Source organism: Microtus oregoni, unplaced genomic scaffold, assembly GCF_018167655.1.
Source record: "Microtus oregoni isolate MIOR12 unplaced genomic scaffold, Mior012 000047F_ref0000412, whole genome shotgun sequence".
Classification (NCBI taxonomy): domain Eukaryota; kingdom Metazoa; phylum Chordata; class Mammalia; order Rodentia; family Cricetidae; genus Microtus; species Microtus oregoni.
In genome coordinates this window covers 8,891,686-8,918,870 of record NW_024543221.1, presented here as the reverse complement: position 1 = coordinate 8,918,870, position 27,185 = coordinate 8,891,686, and the positions used below count along the sequence as shown (strand labels likewise).

The 27,185-nt window shown below is 43.4% G+C and overlaps 1 protein-coding gene across 2 annotated transcripts in view; it reads left to right on the top strand.

The window, feature by feature from the left end:
* The first annotated feature begins 14,912 nt into the window (after positions 1 to 14,912).
* Positions 14,913 to 27,185, top strand: part of Mark1 (microtubule affinity regulating kinase 1) — a 109,362-nt gene continuing 97,089 nt past the window's right edge. For both annotated transcript variants that reach the window (XM_041635301.1, XM_041635300.1), the window contains exon 1: positions 14,913 to 15,591. In XM_041635301.1, the coding sequence (XP_041491235.1) occupies positions 15,541 to 15,591 (51 nt within the window). In that variant the 5' untranslated portion in view covers positions 14,913 to 15,540. The remainder of the gene's footprint in view (positions 15,592 to 27,185) is intronic.

The window sequence follows — 27,185 nt, the reverse complement described above, 5'->3', positions numbered from 1 at the left end:
GGGATACTTCCCATTACTGTCTGGTTAACACTCATGACAATGTGGCTTCTACTGCAGGTTCATCACTGTTGGTCACTCTAAAGTTCTATGGGCCAACCCTGGAAAGGTGGGGGTCGGGGGCTGTCCTTATAAGGAGGAGGTGCCTATTTCCATTGCTTAAGGAATGACTCGGATTCACCTCTGGCCTTGAGAAACAAAGCTGAGAAAGGCTTCAAGATGTGAGGGATGAGGAGCCATTTCTGGTTCTTCGGATGCCCCATGCAGTCACACAAGGTACATTGAGAGAAGGTTTGGGAAGAAAATGGGCCAGGAAGTGCTACACAAAGACTGAGCAGGTCCACACGTCTTTTCCTATGGGAGGCACAGAGGTTCTTGTGCTGCAGATAAGCTGAAGGGGAACCAAGGTTGTTAAACACCCAGGGCCGTCTCTTCACAGGGAGAGAGGTATAACCTGTTTTCTACCCAGAAGGCTGGGAGAGGACGTGGTTTACAGTCTGGTGACCTCTCACTGTCTGTGTGGCTGAGACCACAGCGGATCCTCGCCCCATCCTTATCATGAGCTTGTTTTTCTCAGTCAGACTATAGCATCCATCTTTATGGAAGATGTCACCTGTACTTTACAAAGGATTTCAATGTAGCAGGGTCTTCAGTTTCAGTTGAGCTGTTTATCACCAGAAAATATGTTTTCACCAAACTGTGCTGCTCTTAAATATGCCTATAATAAACTACTCAGAGTCGGGCTCCCGAAACTTGAACCAACACCGGCTATTGCGTCATAGTAAACCTAACTGCCTTTTTTATCTTCCTCGGATTGTTACTCTGCTCGCCTTGGTGGTTGCAGAGACCCCCCCCCTGCCCTTTCCAAGCCTGAATCATTTATTCCTTTTTAAATAAATGTGATGGACTGAGAAGAGACAAACCTACAGATTTGAGAGCATATTTTTTTTGGTTTGCTGTATCATTTTTTTCCTTGCAGTGCTGGCTGGAGATGGAACCTAGGGTCCTGTATATGTTTGACAAGCATGCCATCACCCAAGTAGACCCCCTCCCCTATCCCTTTTGTTTGTTGAATATACTAATTTTATTTTATTTTGTGTGTTTGCATTATTTTTGCTGTGAATTCACTGTTATTTTATGTTATAAAAATATTTGTTTCTGACTGGTTTGGAACATGGGGGGTTTCGGCATACCTGAAGAGCAGTGATCTAGTGCAATGGCTGTCTCCACATTGTGGATGAAGAAGCCAAGACACAGGGAAGACACGCAACTTGGCCACATGAGTCAGACTGAGTATTCCCATCATCTGGTGTGGCTTAACATCTAGACCCTGCTTCCTCCCCAGAGAAGATGCCGGGGGCCTGGGACTATGATCGTTTATTGTTTAAAGACTTAGTCTCACAAACAAATGGTCTATAAAAATAGCAGGCAGCGAAGCAAAGCAAACATATTTCCTTGGAACTGCATTAGCAGATCTTACAAAAGCAAGTTTCGACATGTCAAACTGCAAAATATTCATTCCCTACAAATAGCTGTGGGTTTTTTTTTGTTGGAAAGGAATGCCAGGAAACACAAAATAATACATTTAAACTACAAATAATGATTGTATTTTGCACTTAAGGAAATAGACGTTTGGCGGTATTGCAATTTTTTTGAAGCCGATAGATACCAGTGTACTATGTAAGCAGTCTATAGAAAACTGCAGATCCCTGTGAACAATTACTGTTAAAATTCAGAGGAGCCTGAAGACAAGAATTGAATGGTCCCATTGGGAGGCAGTGGTGAAGGAAGCGAAGATGGCCGGTGATGATTTGAAGCATCGTTTTAGCATTGTCGCAGTAGACACTAATGGTTCCACAGCCGATGATAATGCTCTCTACTCAGGGAAGACAATGCTCACTTAGAATCACGCAGAGTTGAGTCCTTAAATGTTTTAGTAGGAGTGATCCTGTGGGTCTGCTTGAAGATCTCTTCTAGCTCACATCTACTCGTCATCTGCTCACGGCGTGCTCCTGCTCGCTTCCACGTCTTTGCCACTCACATTCCTTTCGGAAAACATTTGATTTACCCCACTTAAAAGACAAGTTCTTTTCATCTTAAACTTTAGCACACCGAAAGCTCAGCTGCCCCAGAAAGTCTTCTCTAACGGACCCCACGTAGCTCTGGCTCAGACATCTCCTTGGGACCGAAGACCGCACATTTCCATTCTGTGTTTCCACATAGGTAGTTATTTTGCTTGTTCGTGCTTTCAGCAGTGTTTGTGCACATGTGTTGGATGGAATTTATATATGTAAATATTTTCCACGTGTGTAATGTGTATTATGTAGTATGTGCAGTATGTAATGTACATGTGCATGCAGGCATACATGTGTATGATGTATGGCATGGATATGCCATGTGTGTAGTTTGTAAGGTATGTGTGCATGCAGACACATATCAGAGAGTAAGATTTTGGTGAAGTGGTGAAGCACAGTTCATGTGTGTGTGTGTGTGTGTGTGTGTGAGAGAGAGAGAGAGAGAGAGAGAGAGAGAGAGAGAGAGAGCATGTGTGTGTATGTATGGGGCTCTGTAAAAGGAAGCGGGCTCCCGGCCGCCGGCTAGCTTTACCAGAAATAATTACATGGAAACTGTATTCTTTTAAACACTGCCTGGCCCATTAGTTCTAACCTCTTATTGGCTAATGCTTACATATTCTTTTAACCCATTTCTAATAATTTGTATCGCCACTTGACTGTGACTTACTGGCATGAGTTTAACCAGCATCCATCTCGGAGACGAGAGCCATGGCATCCATGTGACTCTGCTTTCTTTCTCCCAGCATTTTGTTCTGTCTGCTCCACCCACCTATGTTCTGACCTATCAGGCCAAGCAGTTTCTTTATTAATTAACCTATGAAAGCAACACATAAAAAGAAGACCCACCTACATCAGGGAGAAGTAATAAGGCACAGCTTATCAGCTTTCAGCCTTTGTAGTCTGTGAGCTCATTCCCCCTAGTGACATCAGTGTGTGGTGGACATGTACGTGTGACTTTGGGCAACTCTCATTGAGAGGGTTAAACCAGATGATAGCCGTGAACTGAAGGGCCTGGTGAGGTGGGCAGCACAGGAACCTTTAATTTTTTTTTTAAATTTTATTTTACATATATAGGTGATTTGTCTCCATTTATGCCTACACACGATTTGCATGCCCGGTGCTGGAGGAGGCCACAAGAGAGTGTTGGATCCCCTGGGACTAGAGTTACAAATAGTTGTGAGTCATCATGTGAGTTCTGGGAACCAAGGTGGATCTTCTGGAAGAATGGCCAGTGCTCTTAACTGCTGGGCCATCTCTGTGGCCCAGGAACCTTTCCATTTTTCTGTGTGATGTTAGCACAATGCTTAGCAGGTGCTGGTTGTCTTTGCTGCCGTGATGGAGTAGCGCCTGGAGAGAAATGGCTCACCAGTACCCTTCTGCGGCAGATAGATGGTCATTAGAGCCAACACTGGTAGTTAGGACACGCCCGTCTCTCCTCCCTGTGCTAATGGTGCCCATATTAGTGAAGACTGCATGCACGGGATCATCCTGCTTTCCCATACTCCTTTAGTCTTGGAGCAGGACGTAGAAGTAATGGTAATTAATAATAACAGAGTCCGACAATGCTAACTAGCAATGCTGAATGCTAATTACGGTGCCTTGATCCATATCTTCTACATATTAATATTTTTTTGAGACAGGATTGCACTGTATAGCCCTGAATGACCTGGAACTTGCTATGTAGGCCAGACTAGCTTCAAACTCAGAGACCTGCCTCTGTCTCCCAATTAAAGGTATATGCCACCACAATTAAGCCTAATTTTTTTTTAATTTTAAAATTGCATTTATTTATTTACTGGAGGTGTGGCAAGATACCACAGAGTGCATGTGGAAGTCAGAGACAACTTGTGAGAGTCAGTTCTCTTCTTCCAGTGTGTCCATTCCAGAAACCGAACTCAGGGCATCAGGCTTGGTTGTGAGCACCCTTGTCCCCTGAGACATATCGCAAGCCCTATGCTAAGTTTTTCAGTTAACTTCAGAACAATGCCGCAATCAAGACAGACCACAAAACTCAGGGACCAAAGCAAGCCTCTCTTCGAGAATTATGTAGAGTTTCAAGCCACCAGAAGCCACATGTTAGACTAGATCTACTTCTAGGTGATATGGGACGAGAGGCTAAAAACAGTGACCCAGCTCAGGCCACAGTAGAGACCTGACTGCTGTTCCTTTGGCAATTATTTCTTTTTAGACAATCACCACAAAAAATAGAGAAACAGCTCCTAAATCTTCTGGGGGTCAGACTACCCTGCCCACATTTTTTTCAGTGCGCCGGCTTTCCCATTTTCTCAAACTACCACACATGTGAATTGCAAAGCAAGTCCAGGCGGGAGTTCAGACCTCACGCCTTTGCGGTGACAGCTGGCCGTTCCTAAGCATCCACTTGGTTGCATACACACTAGTGTCGTTTCCAAAATGACAGTTGCTCTTCAGAAAATTAGACCTCTCTCCATTAAAAAAGAAGAAAGGAAGGAAGGAAGGAGAAAGAAAGAAAAAAAGAAAGAAAGAGAACAACAACAAAAAGAAAGCACCCCAATATGATCGATCCACAAGCCACATCCCAGCCATCCATCAGGAAGATTACTTCTATTCCTCCATGTAACTACCCTCCTCTCTCACCCTCCATTTTGACATATACCCTCTAGGCTGTAAATTACGTATTTTGCTATTTCTTTTCTAGTTCTTGTTTGCTATTGGTTTTGATTCTAATCTGATTTCATCCGCATAAAAATATCATGCAAACTACATAATGTAGTTTGGCTTAGATCCTGCCTCTAGGGCCGGATTTGGTTTTATTTCATTTATAGCAGAATAAGTTCAGTCATTCACAAGTTTTTTCCATGCCCTTAGTGCTCTCTGTTACCCTTCTGTTTACATATGAAGAAAGAAGACCAGAAATAAGAGGAGAGAGAGAGAGGGAGAGAGAGCGGGAGAGGGAGAGGGAGGGGGGAGGGAAAGAGGGAGGGAGGGAGGGAGAGAGAGAGAGAGAGAGAGAGAGAGAGAGCGCACTTTGGGGAGGGATGAAAACTGAGAATCAGCCATCATTATGCAGATACCTGTATGAACACAGAAGGTGAAAAGGAAGAGACCTGGGATCATGCCCTTGTCCTGGTATCTGTGGTACTAGACAAACCACTTCACCTTTGCACCTTTGTTTCTTCTTTGAGGAACAAACTAAGAATATTTCTTTGAGGTGTGCAGAGTGGCTGGCAGATGCCTTAAATCCCAGCACTAGGAAGACAGAGGTAGGCGTATCTTTGAGTTAGAAGCATATTTATTTATAAGATTTTTTTTCCTGGATTAGTGAAAAGGCTTTACAGAACCCACATAAACATTACTCTCAATGAAGAAATGAAGATATGTTTTGCTGCTGCTGCGTGAAGCTCACCCCATCCCCCACAGATACTTAAATTTACATTCTGTAAATGTGTTGCTTTTATTGGTTATTGAATAAAGCTGTTTCAGCCAGTGGCTTAGCAGAATAGAGAAAGGTGGGAATTCCAAGCAGGTAGAGGAGGAAAGAAGGCAGAGTCAGAGAGACATCATGAAGCCGCCAGAGGAGAAAGATGCTAGCCACCAACCAGAACATTGCCTAAAATAATAAAATATGGGTTAATTTAAGATATAAGAGCTAGCTAGTGAGACACCTAAGTGATTGGACAAACAGTGTTTTAATTAATACAGTTTCTAAGTGGTTATTTCAGGTCTGGGCAGCCAGAAAAGGAACAAGCAGCCTCCAACAACATTTCATTTTAGTGTCCCTGAGCTGGATGAACCATAAAACAGCTCGCAGAACTGACTGCAGAACAGTGGGCGCCTTTCTCCAAGTAGTCACTTTTGAAGGTGCCCAGCTTCGGTATTTTGTTTTAATTAATTGAGATGATGTTGCCCACTCTGCAGCCCAGGCTGACTTGGGACTCACAGGAATCCTCCTGTCTCTGCTTGATATGGGCCACTATGCCCAACCTTCTTGCATAGTTTTAAGTTCTTCTTTAATCACCCAGCTTTGGGAATACAAGAAAATATTGTTTGTATCCTCTGTTTTTATTTGAACATCTGTGGAATTATCCAGTTTAAGCATCCATGTTGCTCATCACAGAATGTGTCTGAATGATTCTCTCTCTTCTAAATAAACCATCAAAAGATGAAGCTTTTTCTTCCAATAGAAAACAAAGCAGATTGTTCTTCACATGTAAGCGACTGTGTCCTGAGGTCCTTGGACAGAAACACAGGATCTGAAAACCTATGTTCAACTTCAGAGAACCTGTTAAATTGGCTAGTCTTTTCTCTAGCCAAGGAACCAAGGAGCTCCTATGTGGCAAACACTGTGCTAAACACTGGCGACCCCACAGTGGACTAAAACTCACCATGCCTCCTGGATGGTCATCGTCACAGGAGCTCTGCAGAAAAGTAGAGTGTGTGTTTTATAGTAGAGTGCTATAATAAGCTACATGCAACCATAGGAGACAACTTCCACAGGGAAGTCCTCTCTAGACCTTTTTCTTTGGGGAAAAATACAGTGCTGTTGAAATGGTCAGAAACATCGTTTCTTATTTAGCATATGGTTCTTGTTGAATTAATAATAAAATCTTAACAGTTTATCTAGAAATCACCAGGAGAACACTAGCGAGTGACGATCAAACAGTTCATAAGGAAGAAACCTGGGACTGCTGTCAGTATAATACAGCCCAGGTAAGATTGCAGGAGCCACCCGCTCAGCAAGGCATCTTTATTATGGCTTTAAAGTGCCCAGGCTACTGGTGGAACCAGTTAAAGCTGTTAAGCAAATGCTTCTTGGAGAAAGGCCAGAATATTAGGAGAGAAAGCAATCCCGGGTATGTTTAGATTGGGGCAAAGACTTAGCTGATACAATTCATATATATATATACTAGAATGGTCACCTGGGTACTGCATTAGTTAAAAGAGGAAATGATCAAGGCATAGCAGACAATGGCATTACACGAGCCTCAGAATTCAAAGCATCTGGACGCAGAAAGTGCCTACCGAATGTCATCTTGTATGTGGGCGGGGATTTTTGTCCGTCCCCCACTGCTTTGTCAGAGGTGCTCAGAATAGCACCTTGCCTTAGCAGGGCTCAGGATTTTTAAGTGAAGGACTGACATAAAAGCAAAGACGACAAAGGGTGCCGATATTTTGTATATAGGGAAGTAAGAAAACCACCGAAATGGAAGCAGCGAGACATTTGAAGTGGAAAAAAATAATTTAAATTAAGTTTATGAAAGGAAACTACAAAGCTAGTGTGTGTGTGTGTGTGTGTGTGTGTGTGTGTGCGCGCGCGCACGCTCATGCATGTGTGTGGGTGCATGTGTATGTGGCTATAAATGCCTGTGTGTGTGTGTGTGCGCGCGCGCACGCTCATGCATGCATGTGGGTGCATGTGTATGTGGCTATAAATGCCTGTGTGTGTGTGTGTGTGCGCGCGCGCGCACGCTCATGCATGCATGTGGGTGCATGTGTATGTGGCTATAAATGCCTGTGTGTGTGTGTGCGCAAGCTGGAGAGTCAGCTATGTGTCCTTCTCTGTTGCTCTTCCTTATTCTCTTAAGATAAAGCTCCCACTGCACTAAAAGCTAGGCTGGCAGCCATCGAGCTCCAACAATCCTCCTGTCTTCAGCTCCCATGACACTGGGGAGATAGGCATGAGCCTGTGTGTGTGTGGTTACTAGGGATTTGAACTCAGGTACTCACGCCAGTCAAGCAAGTATTTTTATCTACTTAGCCATCTCCACAATCCCCAAAGCTAATATTTTATAGTAACGAAATTAGTATAAAACACACGGGAATAATTCACTTAGTATGTTGTCTGTAAAATCAAGTATTGAAATTGCAAGGCTATTAAAAAGGAAATTATGTTCCATTATGTTCCATGTGTAGTCAGAGATGCCAAGTGAAAGGTAACCGATTTTTACTTTAGGGTGGCTGCCGTGAGGCAGTCAGAGGACAACTTTTCCTTTCTCCCTCTGTGAGACGACAGCAAAGCCACAGTTTGGAAGCTGTCTGTCATGTGGTGGGTGTCTCCACATCTGGACTTTGATGAATCTATATGCAACATTTGTCCCTTTATTTGAAGATCATGCTACCGAGGTTGAGTTTTCACCTGTATTTTCCTACACTGCTGAATACCAGTGCAGAACTCTCCACCAAATGCATGTCCATAAGCCACATCCTGTTTTTCTGTCCCAAGTTTTCACTGCCATGGGCTCTGTGATGCTCAGGTTGTTGAATGAATTTTAAGTAGTGGCCACATGAGCTCACTGTAAATATTTATTTATTTATTTATTTATTTAGGCTTTTTCAAAACAGGGTTTCTCTGTAGCTTTGGAGTCTGTCTTGAAACTAGCTCTTGTAGACCAGGCTGGCCTTGAACTCACAGAGATTCGCCTGCCTCTGCCTCCTGAGTGCTGGGATTAATGCGTGCACTACCAACATCTGGCCCTCACTGTATTAATTTTATCTGCAGCACTGAGTACAAAATTCAGGGTCTTGTGCGTCTAGACCAGCGCTCACCACCGAGCCACTCAGTTTTTGAAGATTGTTCTCTGAGGTTGATCTGCCACCTCTCTGGCTTCTACTATACCTCATCATGTAATTCCATTTTAACTTGTACAACCTCCAAGTGCTTGGTGCTAGTATAGCTTGGTTTATGTAGAAACTCACTTGAAAGGCTGTTCTGTTGAAAAGCAGTTTCTCATTATGAATAGAATGGTTGCAGAAAGACCTCAGACAGTAAAACTTCCAACATTGTGTTAAAATGACCCATCTTTTGGAGATGGCAGAGTCAGTTTTAGAGCCAGTCAATAGCATTTATTGGGAGGATATTCTGTACAGTGTGTGAAGTCTTATATACTTCTATGATCCGGAGCGTAATCTTGAATAATTACTTTAGAGCATATTTATAATTCCTTTATGATGCCTCTTCAAAACTCAAGAGAACCTGGAAGTGTAGGAGAGAATCTCCAAACATGGAGCCTTTAGGACACTGGCAGATACTAAATTCTAGGCACCAAACTAGACTTTAGGGGAGGGGAAGAAGTTTGAAGATGGTATTGCTTGGCACACAGCTAGGTAGGGTCAGTGAGTGACACAGCGCAAGGTAACAGCAGGGAAAGAATGTCCTATGTGCAAAGCTAACACAGGCACGGTGACCAATCAGCTGTGGGCATGAAGAGGAGTGTCCACCCCAAGACTGTCAGGTAGAGCCGTGGGATGGACATTTCAGGAAGGGACAGCAGATGACCCAGGCGCAGAGGAGTCAAGCAGTCCAGAGTGGGGAATTCCAAACAGCCCAACTATGCTGATCACAGAGTTTGTGGGGAACGGAAGGAGAGCTCGTGTCACTTAGATATTTTGGATGTGGAGGATGAGGACGGAAACTTTAAGAGTATACTGGGGTGACCCTTGGGCTGGCCCATCTTGGTGTGCACTGAGGCCATGAGGTCAAGAGCTGTCTAAATGGTCAAAGGACATTGCAGTCTCTCTGTGTCCTTATATGCACTTGTTTTTATGTGTATGAATGTTTTGCCGGCACATATGTATACCACATGTGTGCAGTGTCCAGGGGGGCCAGAAGAGGGTGTTGGATCCCTAGAGATGGTTATGAGCCACCATGTGGGTGCTAGGAATGGAACCCAGGTCCTCCAGAGAAAAGGCAGTGCTCTTAACTGCTGAGCCCTCTCCTGCTGAGTTTTTAATTTTAATTTTGCTTTTATGTGCACATGCCTGTGGGTACACATGCAAGTGTGTGCGTGTGTATATATGTGTGTATAGGTCAGAGGTCAGCATGGGGTATCTTCTACAATTGTTTCTTTGGCTTATTTTTGAGTCGGAGTCTGACTGAACCTGGAGCTCACTGATTGATTGGCCTGGTTGGCCGCCTGCCCTGGAGATTCTGATGTCACCTTATAGCACCGGGAATGTGGGAGTGCTCAGGTCTTTAGTTTTGCATAGCAAGCACTTTGCTGACTGAGCCACCTTCCCAATCTCAACATTAGAGGTTTTTATTGTTAATGTGGTATGTGGGGGAATTTTTGTGTGTGGTGTGTGTTTGTGTGTGTGTGCATGAGCTGTGTGTGTATGTGTGTGGTATGTGAGGTGTGTATGTATGTGTGTGATCTGTGTGTGTATGTGTGGTGTGTGTTTGCTGTGTGTGTGTGTGTGTGTGTGTGTGTGTGTGTATGTGTGAAGGTCAGAGGTCATCTTCAGATGTTACTCCTCTGGGGCCATCCACTCTGTTCTCCAACATCTTTTTTGAAAAGCGGATCTCTCACTAGGACCTGGAGCTAGCCAGCTAGGTTATGCTGGCCAGCACACCCAGTGATGGGGGCTATAATGCTCATCATCAAGCCCCAACTTTTGTCTGGGTTCTGGGTATTGAACTTGGACCCTCATGTTTGCAAGGCAAGTACTCTGACCAACTGAGCCACCTCCCCAGCTCAGCCTTATGGTTTCTTGTTTGGTTGGGTTTTTTTTGTTTTGTTTTGTTTTGTTTTTTTTGAGATAGGTTGTCTCTGTGTATCCCTTGCTGTCCTGGAACTTGTTCTGTAGACCCAGACTGGCCTTGAACTCACAGAGATCCGCCTGCCTCTGCCTCCCGAGTGCTGGGATTAAAGGCATGCACCACCATCATCCTGCAGTCTTATAGTTTTTAAAGTGCAATAGAACTTTTCTCTTGAAACCTTTATCCACTCCACAATTTGGGTGATGAATATTGACACACAGTGACAATATGACTTTCTAACCAATGGAATGTAATCAGAGCCCAGATGATTTATAAAATGATGATCTTTCTTGGTGGGCACTAGCCTCCCCTCTTTTTGAGATTACTCTTTATTACCTTACAGAACTGTTCATCTGTCATTATTTTGAGTGGTTAGATGAAAAGGAACAAGTTTCCCATAGAATCATAAATGAAGTATGCTCCCAATAAATTATTACTGTCCAGCCATGACTGTTAAACGTTAGCTATATTTTAAATTTTAATTAACTTACTGCGTGTGAGGCTAGTTGGGCGGGGTGTGAGTGCCACAGCACACAAGTGGAGGCAGAGGTGACCCTGTGGAGCCAGCTCTCTCTCTCTCCACTTTGACTTGGGTCCTGGGAATAGAACTTAGGGTGCCTACCTTGCACCATAACAGTTTTTACACAGCGAGCCATTCTGCTGGCCTTGGACACTAGATGTTATTAATGCATTTGTTATAATAAATCTGTAACTTTATGAATTTCCTGTTAGTGCTGCTGTCACATTTGATCGATTCCTTGTTTACAAGTGACTGTCGTCTGCTCATGCTTGTTTGTACGCTTTCAATACGCTGCCGGCTAAACTCCTTCAAAAGATTATGATGTTCACTGGTAGGAATCGTTGGGTGAAGGATTGTCTGCTTGAACAGTGTCTGCTGGGCACATGCTACTCGATAATGTGTGCTGGGCACCGCTCTCCACAGAATAAATAATTAATAGCTTCGAATCAAGGCCTTTGACTTTTCTGCATTCAAACCTCTTTACTTTCAATTTGAACTCATAGAGAGCGGTTGTGCAGTAGACATGTAATGCAAGTCCCTTATATAAGTGTACGGTCCTCAGTATCGGCACTTGAAAATTGAAAACAACTCTGAAGTTAAGTCTAATAATATATCCTCATTAGCTTAATATGCAGAAATATTTGCATTTTAATATGCTATCCATGTCCATTGATGAGATGCCTTACATCTTTTATTTACTTACTCTTTAAAACATATGCACTTGGTACTTATAGTGCAGCCTAACTCAGGGGTTACTTTGTGTGTGTGTGTGTGAGAGAGAGAGAGAGAGAGAGAGAAACAGAGACAGAGAGAGAGACAGACAGAGAGAGACAGAGAGAGAGAGAGAGAGAGAGAGAGAGAGGAGAGAGAGAGACTATGTGTGGTATGTGTATGGTATTTGTGTTATGTGTCTTATTCCTTTGATAGTGTCTTTGATAGTGTCTTTCAGTGAGCCTTCTCCCCTGACCACCCCCCCAGAGTACGGGGTTACAGTCAGAGTGGCCATACCTGGCTTATTACATGATGCTTGGGATTCAAACTCAGGTCTTTGTGTTTGCCTAGCAAGAGCTCTTACCTGCTGACTTTAGGTGACACATCTTCACGGGAAATATTTGATCTGTGTTTAGATCGCAGAAAATTGGGAGTTGAAAAAAGTAGATTCTAAAAGTTATATTCTTTCTAAGTAGCTTAAACATGTCCAAATACAGAATCGAACTGGTTTCTGAATTTAAATTATTTATGGTAAAAATCAATAAAAACTAAATTGACTTCCCAAGTGCTCAGGAGCCAAGTGCAGCTAGTGCCCATAGTGGTGGCCAGTGCAATCATTAGAAAGCTTCTTCCCTGGGGCCAGTGGTCAACAGCACCCTTTAGCCACCAGCCATGTGAGTTTAGCACCTTGTCTGTCCTCGCGTCTCTTGTCCTGATAACTTCACCTTTCCTCTGAAGCTTTCACCCCTGCCACTGTCTGTCTAATCCATGCATCCCCACCACTTGCTGTCTGTCTAATCCGTGCATCCCTGCGGCAGACTGTCTAATCTGTGCATCCCCTCCACTCGCTGTCTGTCTAATCCATGCATCCCTGCTGCTGTCTGTCTAATCTGCTCATCCCCACCACTCACTGACTGTCTAATCCGCATGCCACATTTTGTGAATAGATGGGAAGAGAATCACTAAAACCCTTAAGACATTCCTTTGCCATTTATGTCTAGTCACAGCTGTAAGAAATTAGATAGGAAACTTTGCTGGTGGGCATTTTCATTACTGAGGACTAAGGTTAAACAAATTTGTTCCTGTCCTAACCTTTTATGCCATTTGAGAGAAGAGATCACACCGGGCATATAAAACAGAGGTTTTATGCTTGTTTGTTTGTTTTTTATCTATGAAAAGTACATTTTCACTATATACCAAGCCTAGAACTGTGGGTAGTACCATGAATTAAATGACATTTTTTTCAAGGTAGAGTTAATTTTCATCTGATTAAATAGATTTATAAATCTGGGTTATTAAAAAAAACAATTCCCTTTGAATGTAGTTCCACCGCTACAAAAAGGGTTGACATAAAAAGCAAGTGTCCTTCAGTATTATTCAGTAAATAACAGCCACTCAGATTTCAATATTTGAGCAAAGAATAGCAGATGTAGCTGGACAAGTTTTCAGTATGAAAGCCACCGGGCCTGGATCCTGGGCTCTCCTTTGAGCTCGGTCTCTAATTAGCCTTATCCCTTACAGAGGTGAGCTCATAGGTCTTGTGACGGGTGCAAGATTGGACCTTCCCATACATCCCGGTTATCTTATTTTGTGTCTCACTAACCTGATGTGGCAATGATCACGAATAAGCCAATTCAGTGGAAGTTTGTAAAACGGAAACAAATGTGCCTGTCAGGGTTGCCACAAGACTGAGGACACAGGCAGCGTGTGAACTCCATCCGACCAGCGAAACCCAAGCTCCTGATGGACGGAGGGATTGATGGCGATCCCTGTGGGGCAGAGCATCTTCTCAGAGAGTATTGGAGCACAAGGGACTTCTGTGTTAGCCGTGTTGGGGGGGGGGGGGGCTGCTGTGTGAGCAGCCTTCAGCCGATCAGAAAGTACAAACTCACACCTCAGTACATCCTGGTGAACCCAGATTTCCGAAGTGTGGCATTCCCAGGGACACACCATGATCCAGGCTGTGGTCGTGCAATTGGTTCCAAAGCCTGAGTGCTATTTGAGCAATAGAGACCACCAAAGGGTTCTTGCAATTTGCATTTGCTTTGTGGCACTGAGAAATGTTTACAACATAGGATGCGAGATAAATAAATACACAGCTGGTGTTCTAGCAGTGACTACACTGATAATACGTATACATATATGTGTATATATATATATTCCTTTGAGATAAGTGTTTGCTATTTTTAGGTTCTTCTGGCCCATGTTTTAAGGGTCAAGTGTTAAGTTTTCAGAAACAACTTTTAATGAGTCAGGATAAAAACCATCTGGTGCAGGAATTCTTCCTTCAAACGGATGCATTCAAGAAAAAAAGAATTTCCCATCATCCCAAGTTTCCCATTCGAGGTTGAAGAAAGCTGTTCAACAAAATCCATCAATCTTGTCCTATCTGTCTCTCCTGTTGTCTTCCTGCCCATCCAGGAAGGAATTGGGGGGAGGGGGGGAGGAACCACATTGGAAAGAAAAGGAATAGGGAGATGGCAAGGTTTTGTTTTTATCTTAGAGGCCAAGTGTGCGAAAACATCAGAATAAGGACACATTGCATCGGGACAAAGTACAACACACGCGATGTGCACAGGACCTAAAAAGAGGCAGGTGGATGGACGGGCAAGAAACCCATCTAGAAGGAAGAGTTCCAGGCCACAGTCAGAGACAGCCTTCTACTCTCCCCGAAAAAACTGGCTTAAGTGACACTTCCTTGTATCCCAGGAAGTGACGATCAGCCACTGTAGGCATCGTGATTCCCAAGTCTCACCCACTCTGGGGATGCTGTGGGGTGCGGGGAGCCCTCTTCCACAACGCTTTCTGGGCCAGCTCCTTACGGGGGTCTGTTGTGCCTTTTGTCCAGTCCTGACCCTGAACACACCACCTCAGGGCAGAAGGGGGCTCAGAGAAGGCTCCAGGGACGCTAGGCATGAAAGGAGCAGGGAGTTTAAGGCTGGTACCCAATGCTCCCTCCAGTGACACAAACAAAATGCATAAAAAGGGTGTGTGGGGGGGGAGGGGGTTCTGACTCAGTCGATTCCACACACCGTGCCCCCCGTGCTGCTTTCAAAGCCACACAAGAATCAAAATCAAATCGCGAGACTCCGGAGGTTCTGAGGGGACAGGCAGACCGGCGGGTGGGGCGAGGAGTCCCTAATGAAATCCGGGCGGGCGGAGGCGGCCCCGCATCCCTAATGAGGGAATGAATGGAGAGGCCCCTCGGCTGGCGCCCGCCCACCCGGCGGCGGCGGCCAAGAGCCTCGGGGGCGCTGCGTGCCGCGCCCGCCGCTCCGCGCGCACCGGCTCGGGCCGCCGAGGGCTCCGGCTGAGCTCGGCGGGGACGGCGCGGATGCGGCGGCGGCGGCGGCGGCGGCGCTCACCTGAGGCGGCGCGCGGGTGGCGCTGTCAGGGCCGCGCTCGCCCGGCGCCGGCTCCGCACTGAGGCTGCTCCCGGGTGCCCGCCCGCTCTCCGGTCCGCCCGTCCGCCCGCCCGCCCGGCGTCCCCGCAGCCCGGCCCCCCGCGTCCTCGCCCGCCTTCCCGCTCCGCGGCCTGCGGGAGCCGCGCGCTCCCCGGTGAGGCCTGCTCGCTCGCTCGCTCGCTCGCTCGTTCTCTCGCTCGTTCCCTCGCTCGTTCCCTCGCTCTCTCGCGCGCGCCCGCCCGCCAGCCCGCCCTCGCCGAAGCCCTCCGCGGCCCGCCACCCGCCGGACCCCCGGCTCGACCCCGCCGCCCGCGCAAGATGTCGGCGCGGACGCCATTGCCCACGGTGAACGAGCGGGACACAGAGAACGTGAGTTCCCCCCACCCCACCCCGAGCCTCCAGCGCGGCCACCTGGACGAGCCCGGCCTGACCCCTACCCCGTCCTTCCCGTCCATCCCCACCACCGGGAGGCCGGGACTGCCCTCTGCTCGGAGGTGGTCCTGCCGGAGGGAAGGGGGGAGATGGTGGAGGGCAGAGGGTGGGCAGACAGGGTGGATTTGTGACGACCCCAGCCTTCTGGACCCCCCCACACCCGAGTGAATGGATGCTTGGCGACAGCCCACGAGCCAGCCGAACCTCTTAGACCGCGGCTGTCCTGGGATCTTCCAGCCCTTGGCTTTTTCTGGATCTTTTGAGTCCTTTGCAAACAAACATACACCCCACCCCACCCCCAGCACTGCCCCATGACTTTGCTTTTTGTAAAATCAGGTCCACATGGGGGGGGGGTATTGGACACCTCAGAGATAATTAAGGCAATGAAGTAGAGGGTGTGTGTGTGTGTTTCTTTCTATCACTGTAATACTCCCAGTAGTGAGGAGTGGAAGAATTTCACTTAGAGCTTCTCTAGCCCCAGGGTGACAGAGAAACTGTTTTAAAGCCCCAGGAAGCCAACTGGCTTCTTTTCCTCAATCCACTGTTGATGAGTCAGGGACAGGTTTTAAGTACCTTCCCTCTTGGAGTGTCACCAGGTGCCTTTCTTTGAAGGGAGGATCTCCTTGTGTCTGATCAAATTGTCTTTAGGATCTTCTTGTTGTTGTTTTTTAATTTTTTTAAAAAAATCAAGATTGAGACGCTCTTGGTATTTGAACTCTTAAAAACTCAGAGAACAAGGCCAATTGCGTTTTCACCTTTTGAAAAGTATGATGGTCTGTGCTCATGAGTGTGCAAGTTGCTTGGCAGGAAAGGTGTCTTTCTGTCAGGGTTTTAAAATCCCCAGGACATGTAAAGGGGCCCCGGAGGCTCCAGAGGGTCTGGTCTGATTGCCCAACAAGTTTTAAGGCGCCAGGGGGTTCTAGGTTTTGGTTGGCTGACCAGAGTTGTCTGGATGTCTGCTCACCTCATCAGTCCTCCAGTGCTTAATGTACCAGTGACTTCATAGGGGTGGCAAACTAAAAATCCTGAAGTGCTTTGGTGTTCTGAGACAAAAGATAAGGGAGGAAAGACAGCAAGCCTACTTTCTTAAGTGCTGGATGAGACATAAACACGCTTAATCGAGAGTCGAGGATCACAGAAATTAATCTAATTATCTGAAGGGAAAAGAGTTAATTCTACGAAGAGCATTCATTGTTAGAAGAGCTAGGAAAATGTTGGGTGTGCTTTGTCCTCTCCTGTGCCATACACTTAAAGCGATAAGGACACCAAGGCTGTCACCATCATACATTACAGCTTAATTTGCATCAGAACGGTTGTTTTAGAAATTAAATTGCTGCATAATTTTCATTGGGAGGTTAAAGGAGGTTGAAGAAAAAAGGTAAAGAATTTGGTGGAATCTATTTTTAAAGCCAAAGAATTAATTAAAAAAAAAAAAGTCCTATCATCCAAGAGTGAGGACGAGAAGTCAGATGATGACCTTTGTTTTTATGAACAGAATTCTCTGTGAAAAGCACGTCGTTTGGTTTGGTCTTGGGCTTTTGACTGCTACACCTCTTCTTAGGCTTGTAGGGTAGTGTTCTTTATACAGACATGAGATGGCATTCTAGAAGCATGAAGCAAGGAATTGTACTCCACAGGGCTTCACATGTAAGAACAAAAGAGCAGCGAGGGCACTTGAGAGCTAAGCCGGGATAGTGTGAATTGTGTGGTGCCTTCTGAGCATGGCTGTGCCCTGTAAATTCACCTGCTTTGTTCCTGAACCTGTTTCCTCTGAGGCCCTGCATGGTCCTGTTTCTACTCTGGTACATACCCGTCTCTCCGTGTGGCTTACTTTATCTACATCCTAATTATCTCTTGATTGCCGTGGAAAATATCTACTCTGCTATGGCTGTTAATTAATCAGTGAGTGTGCACTTAACTCTGTTTGGAGCTGAAAGGGAATGCAGAAGCGCTCAAGACAAGGCCTCTCCCCACTAAGAGCTGACAGAAGAGATCAATGCAATCCCAAACAGTGTACAGTAGAAGACTGTGTATTAGCCAGGGCTAAATTGGCTTCTAAGTGTTCTAGGTGTTTATCAAAGAGGTCACCACTGGAGGCTGTTAAATGACCACTGAAGTCATAAATGGCACTATCTATGTTTCTTACCTCCCATCAGTGGAATACAGTAACAAACCTGCTTGTCAGTGCATGTATTAATGTCAGCATGGTGGCCAAAATACACATTTGTTTGTACTCATACATACTCTTAAGTAGATCCATATATGATATAGTTTTAAAAATAATCTATAAAATGTTTATTTGTATAAATTATTAACGCCTACTAGGTCTTTAGAATATTAAAGACAGTAGCCAAGACACTATTGCCCTTAGAAATTAAAATAAAAAATACAGTAATTTTTAAAAATCACTATTATATTGCAGATAACATAAACATTTCTTAAGCATATGTATTCATAAGCATATATATAGCTAGCATGCATATGATGTATTTTGTTTCCTTGGGAATATATGCTATTTCATCTTTTCCAATATCATGGATGCATAGTCAAGATTTACAATTCCAGGAGGGAGTGTGTGACCCTGCTGTCCAGCCTCCCACCGTGCGCAGCAGAGAAAGAATTATTCTTGGGGAACATTTGTGTGAACTTCCAGCAGTCTTCTTAGATGACAATTTGTGTGCACCTTGCTGCAGGCCTCTCCTGGCTAAATACCACAGGAAACAGAGAGTGGCTTTTAAGGCAGTAAACACTGTAGTGAAGCAGGAGAGACACGTTACAAAGTATAGGATCTCTGCTAAATGTGTTTGATTTTAGGTTGTAAAGAGTAAGTCTAGAAAAATGGAAACATGTTTGAAAAACTTGTTTATCTTTTCTTTCTTTCTTTCTTTTTTACGGTTAGGTCATTCTGTATAATTGCAGTGTGGATTTAGGAACTATATTAAAATATGTTAATACTTATGTTTCTCTCTTCAATAAAACAAATTTATAAGTGTTCTGGAGAACCTCTGATGACATTGATGTTGGTGGGTCAGCAATGCCCTGGCTGATTTTCTGTGCTGAAAACAGTGCTGTGTTTCTTATTAGATACCAGTGTGAAGAATGTCAATGTGATTATTTCTTGGGATGTCTTAAAATTACAAGTTTGGATAAGTTCAAAAGCCGCGAATAAACCTTTTTCCCCCTGGTGTATCTTTTGATGCCTGGAAATTCATGTGGCAACTGTAACAAGCTGTTCTGCAGGTTGGTCAGGGGCCATAGTTGTGTGTGAATGGAAAGACGAGTGAATTGTGCACATTTACACTACCCTTGGTTCTGCTCAGGACTCTGCATGAGTCCCAGTACCTGTCCTGTCGCATTGCACTTGGCTGCCTGGCTTGTCTCCTCTGTGCTGTCCTTGTCTGGCTTAGTGACTAATGTGTGTAAGAAATCAGTGCTGTAACATTCCCTTTTGAATCAGTTTGTTTATCATCAAAACGAAGGGTAGACATTACAATACACCGCCCAAGACCTTCAGAGAGTCAAGTGACCTGTCCAAGGTCATGATAGATCTCTGACCTCTTAAACTGTTGCTCGGCTCTGGCTATTGCTTCTGGGAGGTGGCTTGTTTAGTTTCGGCTTAGAGGTTTAAAAAGAACACAAAAGTTCCATACGGGAGGAAGAACAGGATATGCTTTTCTTAACGACTTCTGGTCCTTTATGACTTATCGCCTGCAGTGCCCTGCCCTGTCCCCCTTATCACACACTTATAAATCCTTTGTGGCTTGGCTTGCAGCGTTCGGCAGGACTCCTGAGATCACTGTCTTTTTCTCAATCTTTTTTTTTTTGTTTTGTTTTTTGTTTTTTTTCGAGACAGGGTTTCTCTGTGGTTTTGGAGCCTGTCCTGGAACTAGCTCTGTAGACCAGTCAATCTTGATGCTTTTATTCAATCTTCTTATTTTGTTGCCTCTTTTTTTTGGGGGGGGGGGTGTTTGTAGGCGGGTACCATTGCATGAGGATGGAGGATGGAGGTCAGAAGATAACTTTGAGGACTTGCTTCTCTCCTTCCACTGTATGAATTGCCAGGCTTACGTTCATATTGATAGCAAGCCTAGCCATCTCGTTAGCCTTCTTTGTTTTCTGGAAGCCTACAATGTGCACAATTAGCTATTTTGCTTGATTTTTCAGGTAACGATCCTTATTACTTGTGTCTATCTGAGGCTTTCCTCTGGAGCTTGTTTTCTTTTCCTGATGAAGATTTAAAGTTCTTTTTGTGAACCTGGGCATGGTGGCATATGCTTTTAAACTCAGCATTCGGTAGGCTGAGGCAGGAGGATCCCAAGTTTGAGATCAACCTGGGCTATAGAGTAAAACCCTGTCTCAAAGGAGAAAAAAAGTTGTTTTGGTTAATGATAGCCATTTGTAATTTTGTTTGTCTGATCAAGACAGGGTCTCAGTATGTAGCCCTAGCTGTCTTAGAACTCACTATGTAGACCAAGGTGGCCTCGAATTCCTGCCTCTGTCTCCTGAGTGCTGGTATTAAAGGCGTGTGCCACTATGCTCAGGTTGTAAATTATTTTTTAAAATTTGAAAATAGTGTGCCTTTTTTATTGAAAGACAGCTTTGCTCAGTCTATATCTCTGGATTGTTGGTTTAATTTCTTTTAAGGGGGTCAGAAAATATTTCCCATTGTCTACCCTCTACATTCTAGTAGAAGTTGTCTCATAACTGACAAGCTGTCTTCTTTTCTTTAATGTTTATTTATTTTTATTTAATTGTGTTGGTGTTCTGCCTTGTCTGTCTGGTCCCCTGGAACTGGAGTTACAGACAATTGTGAACTGTCATATGGGTGCTGGGAATTGAATCTGGATCTTTTGGAAGAGCAGTCAATATTCTTAACCACTGAGCCATCTCTCCAATTGCTTTCTTTCTTTTTTAATTAACATATAATTAGATCATTTCTCCTCTCCCTTTCCTTCCTCCAGTTCCCCCCTCAAATTCATGGTGTCTTTTGTGCTATAGAAATATATATACATGTGTGTATTGTTACTTACACTTACATACACGTGTATGTGAGTGTGCCCAAATATAAATACAACATGTTCAGTCCATTTTGTGTTACTTGTATGTGTCTGATTATTGTGTTGGCCTTTTACTACTGAATACCAATTGGGGGACGACTTTTCTCTGGGGAAGACTCCCCCCCCCTCCCTGGTTGCCTTCGTCCTTTGTTTAGGGTTAGGGTCCTGTGAGGTTTCTCTTCTCCATTGGCATGTCAATTGGTGTCTGTCTCGTTACGGTTTTCTTTTTCTGGTGTTAGGATTTTGCTTTAGTGTGTTTAAATGTAGGTTTATTTCCATCCTGTTTGCATATTGTCATAATTTCTGGGTGCCTCTCAACTACAGTTGTTTTTCTCATCACTGTCTCCCCACACACCGTGTCTTCCTTCTTTAGACTCAGTTTGCTCCCCAGATGGCTTACCGTCTTCATTTTCTTCTACTAGTTCGAAGCTCCACCTTCTGTAGATTTTTGACTTTCATCAGTTTAGAAATGTGTCCACCATGGTTGCCTTGTGCCTTGGCTTAGCTCTGTTCCCTCTTTCGTCTCTGATACTCTGTTAGCTCTGCTGAACTTTCATTCTGTCCTCGTATGTCTTAACCCCGATTCATGCTTTTTTCCTGTCTCATCACTTCTTTCTAGTACAATCTGTAGTGCAATCTGTAGTGCATTTACTCCGTGCAGTGTTTAGATATGTCTGTTTTCAATTGTGTTTCAGTGTCTCCCAACCTGTCTGCTGATGTTTATTTTAACTGTGTTTAAAACACCTTTCACGGGAGAGACCTGCTTGTGTGAGTCTTTAGGTATGTAGTATAGTTATTATTACCTGTAAACAGTGAGTTAGCCAAATATCTAGTAATTTTACGTTGCAGGACTGAAACTTTGCAGCTACTGGACAGTGACTCTCTCTCTCTTTCCTCCATCCCCTGGCAAACACCAACATTGCTTTGATGATTTTTATTACTTTACTCGTAAAAATGGAGTCACATAGTATTTATCTTTTTGTGATTGGTCTGTTTCATTTCCCATAGTGTCCAAAGGCTCATGTGTGTTTACGACAATATGTCTTTCTTTTTATGAATGAATAATACTCTGTAGTGAACATATAGTGCAGTCATCTGCGGATGGATATTTAGTTTGTTTCTACGTCTAGGGACATCGGAATGAAAATATCTCTTGAAGATCCTGATTTCAGTTCTTTTGCATAATTACCAAGAAGTGGAGTTGATTGGTTACGTGTTATTATAGTCTTAATTTGCCAAGGAACTTCCACATTGTTTTTCATAGACACTCCGACTTTTTACATCCTCAACAATAGTGCGTAAGTTCTGGTTTCTCTACTTCAACTCAGAATTCTGGCAGCTCTTGCTGTTTCAGTTTTGACCATAACAGTCCTGGGTAGCGAAACTGCTCAGTGCACTTGCTTAACATTTGCAGGGCCCCAGGTTCAGTTCTCAGAACCATAGACAAAACAAAACCCTGCTTGATAGCAGACACCCTAACAAGTGATACTTTGTTGTGCCTCTGGCAGTTTCTTCATGGTCAGAACATTGAGCCTGTTTTCTTACACCTGTTGGCCGTTTGTTTGCTGCCTTTGGGAAATGTCTAGTCAAGTCCTGTGCTTATTCTAAAATTAGGTTATTTACCTATTTGCTACTGAAGCATAAGGGATTCCTTGTGTATTTTGGATAGTAGCTCCACATGAAATGCATGGCTTGCAGATATTTTCTCCCATTCTGTGGGGCCTCTCCCCTCCATTTTCCCTGTAGTCTTTGCTCCAGTCTTCCTCACCTAAGACTTACATCACGAAGCTTTTTTCTGACATTTTCTTTTATCAGTTCTACAGCTCAAGCATTACAGTTAAATCTTTAATCTGTTTTGAGCCTATTTTTTGTATTTTATAGGATGAGGGTCCAATTTCATTCCTTTGTCGTTGATTGTTTGGGATATTTAGAATCCTTTGTGGTTCTTTATGAGTCCTAGGATGATGTCTTAGTTCCTGTTGCTTTGAAAAGACAGCAACTCTTATAAAAGAAGAACATTTCATTGGGGTGGCTTACATTTTTAGAGGTTTAATCCATAATCATCAGGCAGACATGGTGCTGGAGCAAGAGCTTAGAGTCCTTACATCTTAACTCACAGGCAGCAGTCTCACTGGGTGTGGCTTTAGCATAGATGAGACCTCAAAGCTGGCCTCCACAGTTACACACTTCTTCCAGTAAGACCATACCTTCTCCAGTAAGGTCACACCTCCTAACAGTGCCACTCCCTATGAGATTATGGAGGCCAATTACATCCAGACTATCACAGATGTTTTTCTATTTCTCCAGAAGCATGCGATTGAATTTTGATAGGGATTATAATGAATCTATAGATTGGTTTAGGTAGTATGGACATTCTGACAGTATTCAGTTTTCTAATCTATGAACATGGGCTCTCTTTCCATTTTTCGCCTTTAATTTCTTTCAACAATATTTTGCTTCTTTGGTTAAATTTATTCCAAAATAGTTTATTCTTTTTTGGTATTTCCTGAACTTTTTTCCAGATAGTTCCTTATTAGTGATAGACACACATCTGATTGCATGTGTGTGTGTGTGTTTATTTTGGATCCTGAAAGGTTTTTGGATTTGTATATTAAGTTTCACAGGTTATGGTGGGATGTATGTGGAGTTACATATAAAAGTGTCTCATCTACAAACAGATATTTTTACTCCTTCCTTCCTAATTTGAATGCCTTTTCTAATTCTTGTTGAATTGTTTGGGCTGAGTTCCAGAACTAGGTTGAGTAGAAGTGGTGAGGATGGTCATTTGTTTCTGATCTTAGGAGAAAATTGTTCTGTCCTTCTGCTAAGTGTTATGTGAGCCACGGGCTTTTCACGTGTGATCTTTATTGCCTTTCATCCCTTTTGTTGAGTATTGCACTGGATCTTGTCTAATGTAAATGCCTACATTTAAAATCTATATCATATGGAAATTGTTACAGAATTTTAATTTTCTTTGTGTTGATAAGGTGCATATGACATTGATTTTGTATATTGAACCATCTTTGTATCTCAGGTGTGACTATGACATATGCTTCTTTTAACATGCTATTGGTTTGGGTTTGCTCATTTTTGCTGCTTGAGAACTTTTGAGCCTGTTTATGGTCAGTAGTCATGTTGGCCCACGGCTTTCTTTGCTTATAATGTTTTCTTAGTCTTTGGTATCAGTGTAATGCCGGATTCATAAATGAGTGGATAGTATTTTCTCATCCTCAGTTTTTGGGAGACCTTGGAAAGATGGGTGGCAGTTCTTTCAGTGTTTGCTGGCTTCATCAGTGAAGCCGTCTGCTCCTAGTCTTTCTTTACTGTTAGGTTTCTGATCTCTGATCCACTCTACTAGTCACAGCCTGCTGGGTTTCCTGTATACTGTTAGGTTTCTGATCTCTGATCCACTCTACTAGTCACAGCCTGCTGGGTTTCCTGTAGACTCTGAATAGAGTATTTGTAGGTCTATTAGGATTCTCCAGAGGAATATATTTAATTTCAACAAATTTGCCTAATTTTCAGTTCTTCTGTCTTTTATATCTAGTTTTACACCATTAGAATTGGAAAAATACATGGTATGATATCAACTTTAAATCTGTGCTTTGTTTTTTATTTTATTTATTTGTGTGTGCGTGTGTGTGTGTATAATGTTACTTATCATGGAGAATGTTGTGTGTACTTGAGAACAATGTATATTGTGCTACTCTTGGGTATATGGAATGTTTTCCTTTTTTTCTTGTTGGTTTTTTGAAACTGTCTCACCGTGTAGCCCAGGCTACTCACCGTGTAGCCCAGGTTGCTCTCAAACTTGAAAGCCTCTAGCCTTGCCTCCCAAGTGTTAGGATTATAGACTCTTGCGTGTTAGGACTATAGATGTGTCCCACCATATCAGCGTGGACTGCTTTTGATGTGTCCATTTTGTCTGTTTTGTTGATCAAGGCCTCATTTCTTTATTGATCTTCTGTCTGGATGTTGTATCCATTACTGCATGTAGAGTATTGAAAGCCATTACTGTGTTGCTGTCTATTTTTGCCTCTGGCTCTGCCAATGTTTGTTTTATACATTTAGGTCTCCTGATGTTGAGCACATATATTTTTGTAATTGTTATATCTTCTTTATTTGATTGTTCTCTCATCATGTGATGCCCTTCTTTGTCTTTTATGGCAATTTTTAAAAATTCTATTTTATTTTATTTATCTATATGGCCATCCCTGCTCTCTTTCAGTTACTGCTTAAGTGAAATATCTTTTTCTGTCCTTTGGCTTTCAACCTACATGTGTCCTTAAATATAAAGCAGGGCTTATATCGACAGCATCTAGTTGGATTTTTTTCTTTTATGGAAGTGTTTGATCCTTTGCATAATGTAATAAGACTGGTGCTGTTTTAAGTATTCTGTCTGCGTTTGTCTGTTTTGCTCTCTGATGCTCTCTTCCTCTGTGTTTCATTAATTTTCACAGTGACATTTATAGTGTACCACTGTCAGCCTCTAAGCCCAGGTTGTAGGTAGTCCCCTCGTTGGAGGGTTAACCTCCAGCCCCGTCTTCCCCTTCCATGTCCGGCTAACTTTAATTTCATTGGTTCTGTTTGTAATTCGGAAAGGTCTAAGATTTTCTTTGCAGCCCTCTGTCTTTGAAATAGTCTCCTAGTCCTTGTTAAACTTTTGTGATTTCATTCTTTTAAACATGTTCTTAAACATCCAGAAGCATCAGATGACAGAATGTTTGTACCCATGAATATCTGTCATGTGGTGTTTTTGTTTCTGGTTTGTTGTTGTTGTTCCTTCTTTTTTTTGATAGCAAATTTCTGTTTACCTAATCTTATCTGTGTGAAACTTGGGGTTCAAGAATGACTTACTACAGAGGGAGGCTGTTTTTGCTCCCGTGTTGACCTGGGACACTCTTGTCCAGTCAGGGAATTAGAATTCTGTGGCTTCAGCTCTTAACCTTGCAGTGTGTCCAAGACTTAGAATTTGACCACAGGGCAATTCTGTCTTTTGTGGTCACTTTCTACTGGTTTATCTGTCTTTCTTTTTTAAATGTTTGTTTGTTTTTTGTTTTGCCTTTGGATGTTTCTCTTTCTTCCAGTTTCACAAAGCACTAAAAGAATGTGTTTCCTGTTCCCTCAGGAGCCTTCACAGTATCTTGCCTCTTCTACTGAGAAAGAAGCCTGAAATGAAGTTTTTGGAAAAGTTTCTTGTAATTTTGTGAACCTAAAAATGGGTCATTTGTGAGATTCTTCTACATGCATACCTAAGAATGGCTACAGTTTTTGTTTTCAAGTCTTTCATTTCAAAGTTTTAAATGAATTAAAATCGCTCTTTGACAATCTCATGCGTGCATATGCTCTCCCTTCCTGCCCTCTCTAGTCTGCCTCCCCCTGGTCAACTTCCCTTCTCCCTATAGAACCTTTGCCCACATTTATGTCCTTTTGTATGGCGGCTCACTGAGGACTGCGTATGTGACCCTGGGTTTAGAGCTACACATCAGAGCTTATGGGCTCATCAGTGGATAGACAGCTGAAGACAATGACTCTCCCCTCCTCCAAAATCTGCCAGTATTTCAGCAGAGAAAGGTAGGGCCCATCCTCTACCCTAACTGACTGTTGACAGGGTCAGCCTTGTATAGGCTCAGCACAGGTAATCACAGTTGGGGCGATTGCAATAGCTGAGTCTAGAACGTGGCATTTCACAGCCCTTCTCCCTGTCTTCTGCTTCTTAAATTCTTTGTTTCTCCTTCTAGCCTCCTCAAACCTTAGTGGGGGTGGTGTGTCAGTTCTAAAATTATAATTGATTTTTGAAAACCATTTGTTGTAGGTTTTAAATGACTGACTTTCAGAAATCACCACTTGTCGTCAAGGAGGGTAAATGTTTGCTAGCAGAACATTCTTGGACATTTTCACAGATTCATAAATGGATTAAAATCTCAATAGCATATTGAAATTAATGTAATTAAACACATGTCTGTGAGGTGGTTTCTCATTGAAATCAGGTTTCACTGTAAGATGTGCTTACAGCTTTCTGTCCGTCGGGTTTCTGTATCGTGTTACTGTGCCTGGATTTCACACCAAGAGCCATCTTCACTGTGTGCTATCACCCAATGTTTGCTAACCACAGAAAGGCTTGCGCTGTTAGAGATCAGTACATCCCAAGTTTTCCTCTTCATTTTATTCCTCTGTTTTCTAGGAGCATAACTGTAAGTCCTTCATACGCAGTTTGTAAGCTGTTGTTAGTTTAGGTCCTTGGGCTCTGTCTAGAAGTGATGCTGTGATCGTTAGCAGAGTTCAGCCTTGGTCTAGACTTGCCTGTGGTCAGAACTCTTTCTTCCTAATTAAAGTGGGGCTGCACACCAGTGTTGCTTCTATGTATTTCCCCAATCAGTGTTTCCTATATTCTTCTATTAATGAACCAAAGTCTACTTTCGTTTATTATCAGTATAATGAGTTTATAAGGGGCAGATTTTTCCCAGATCACAT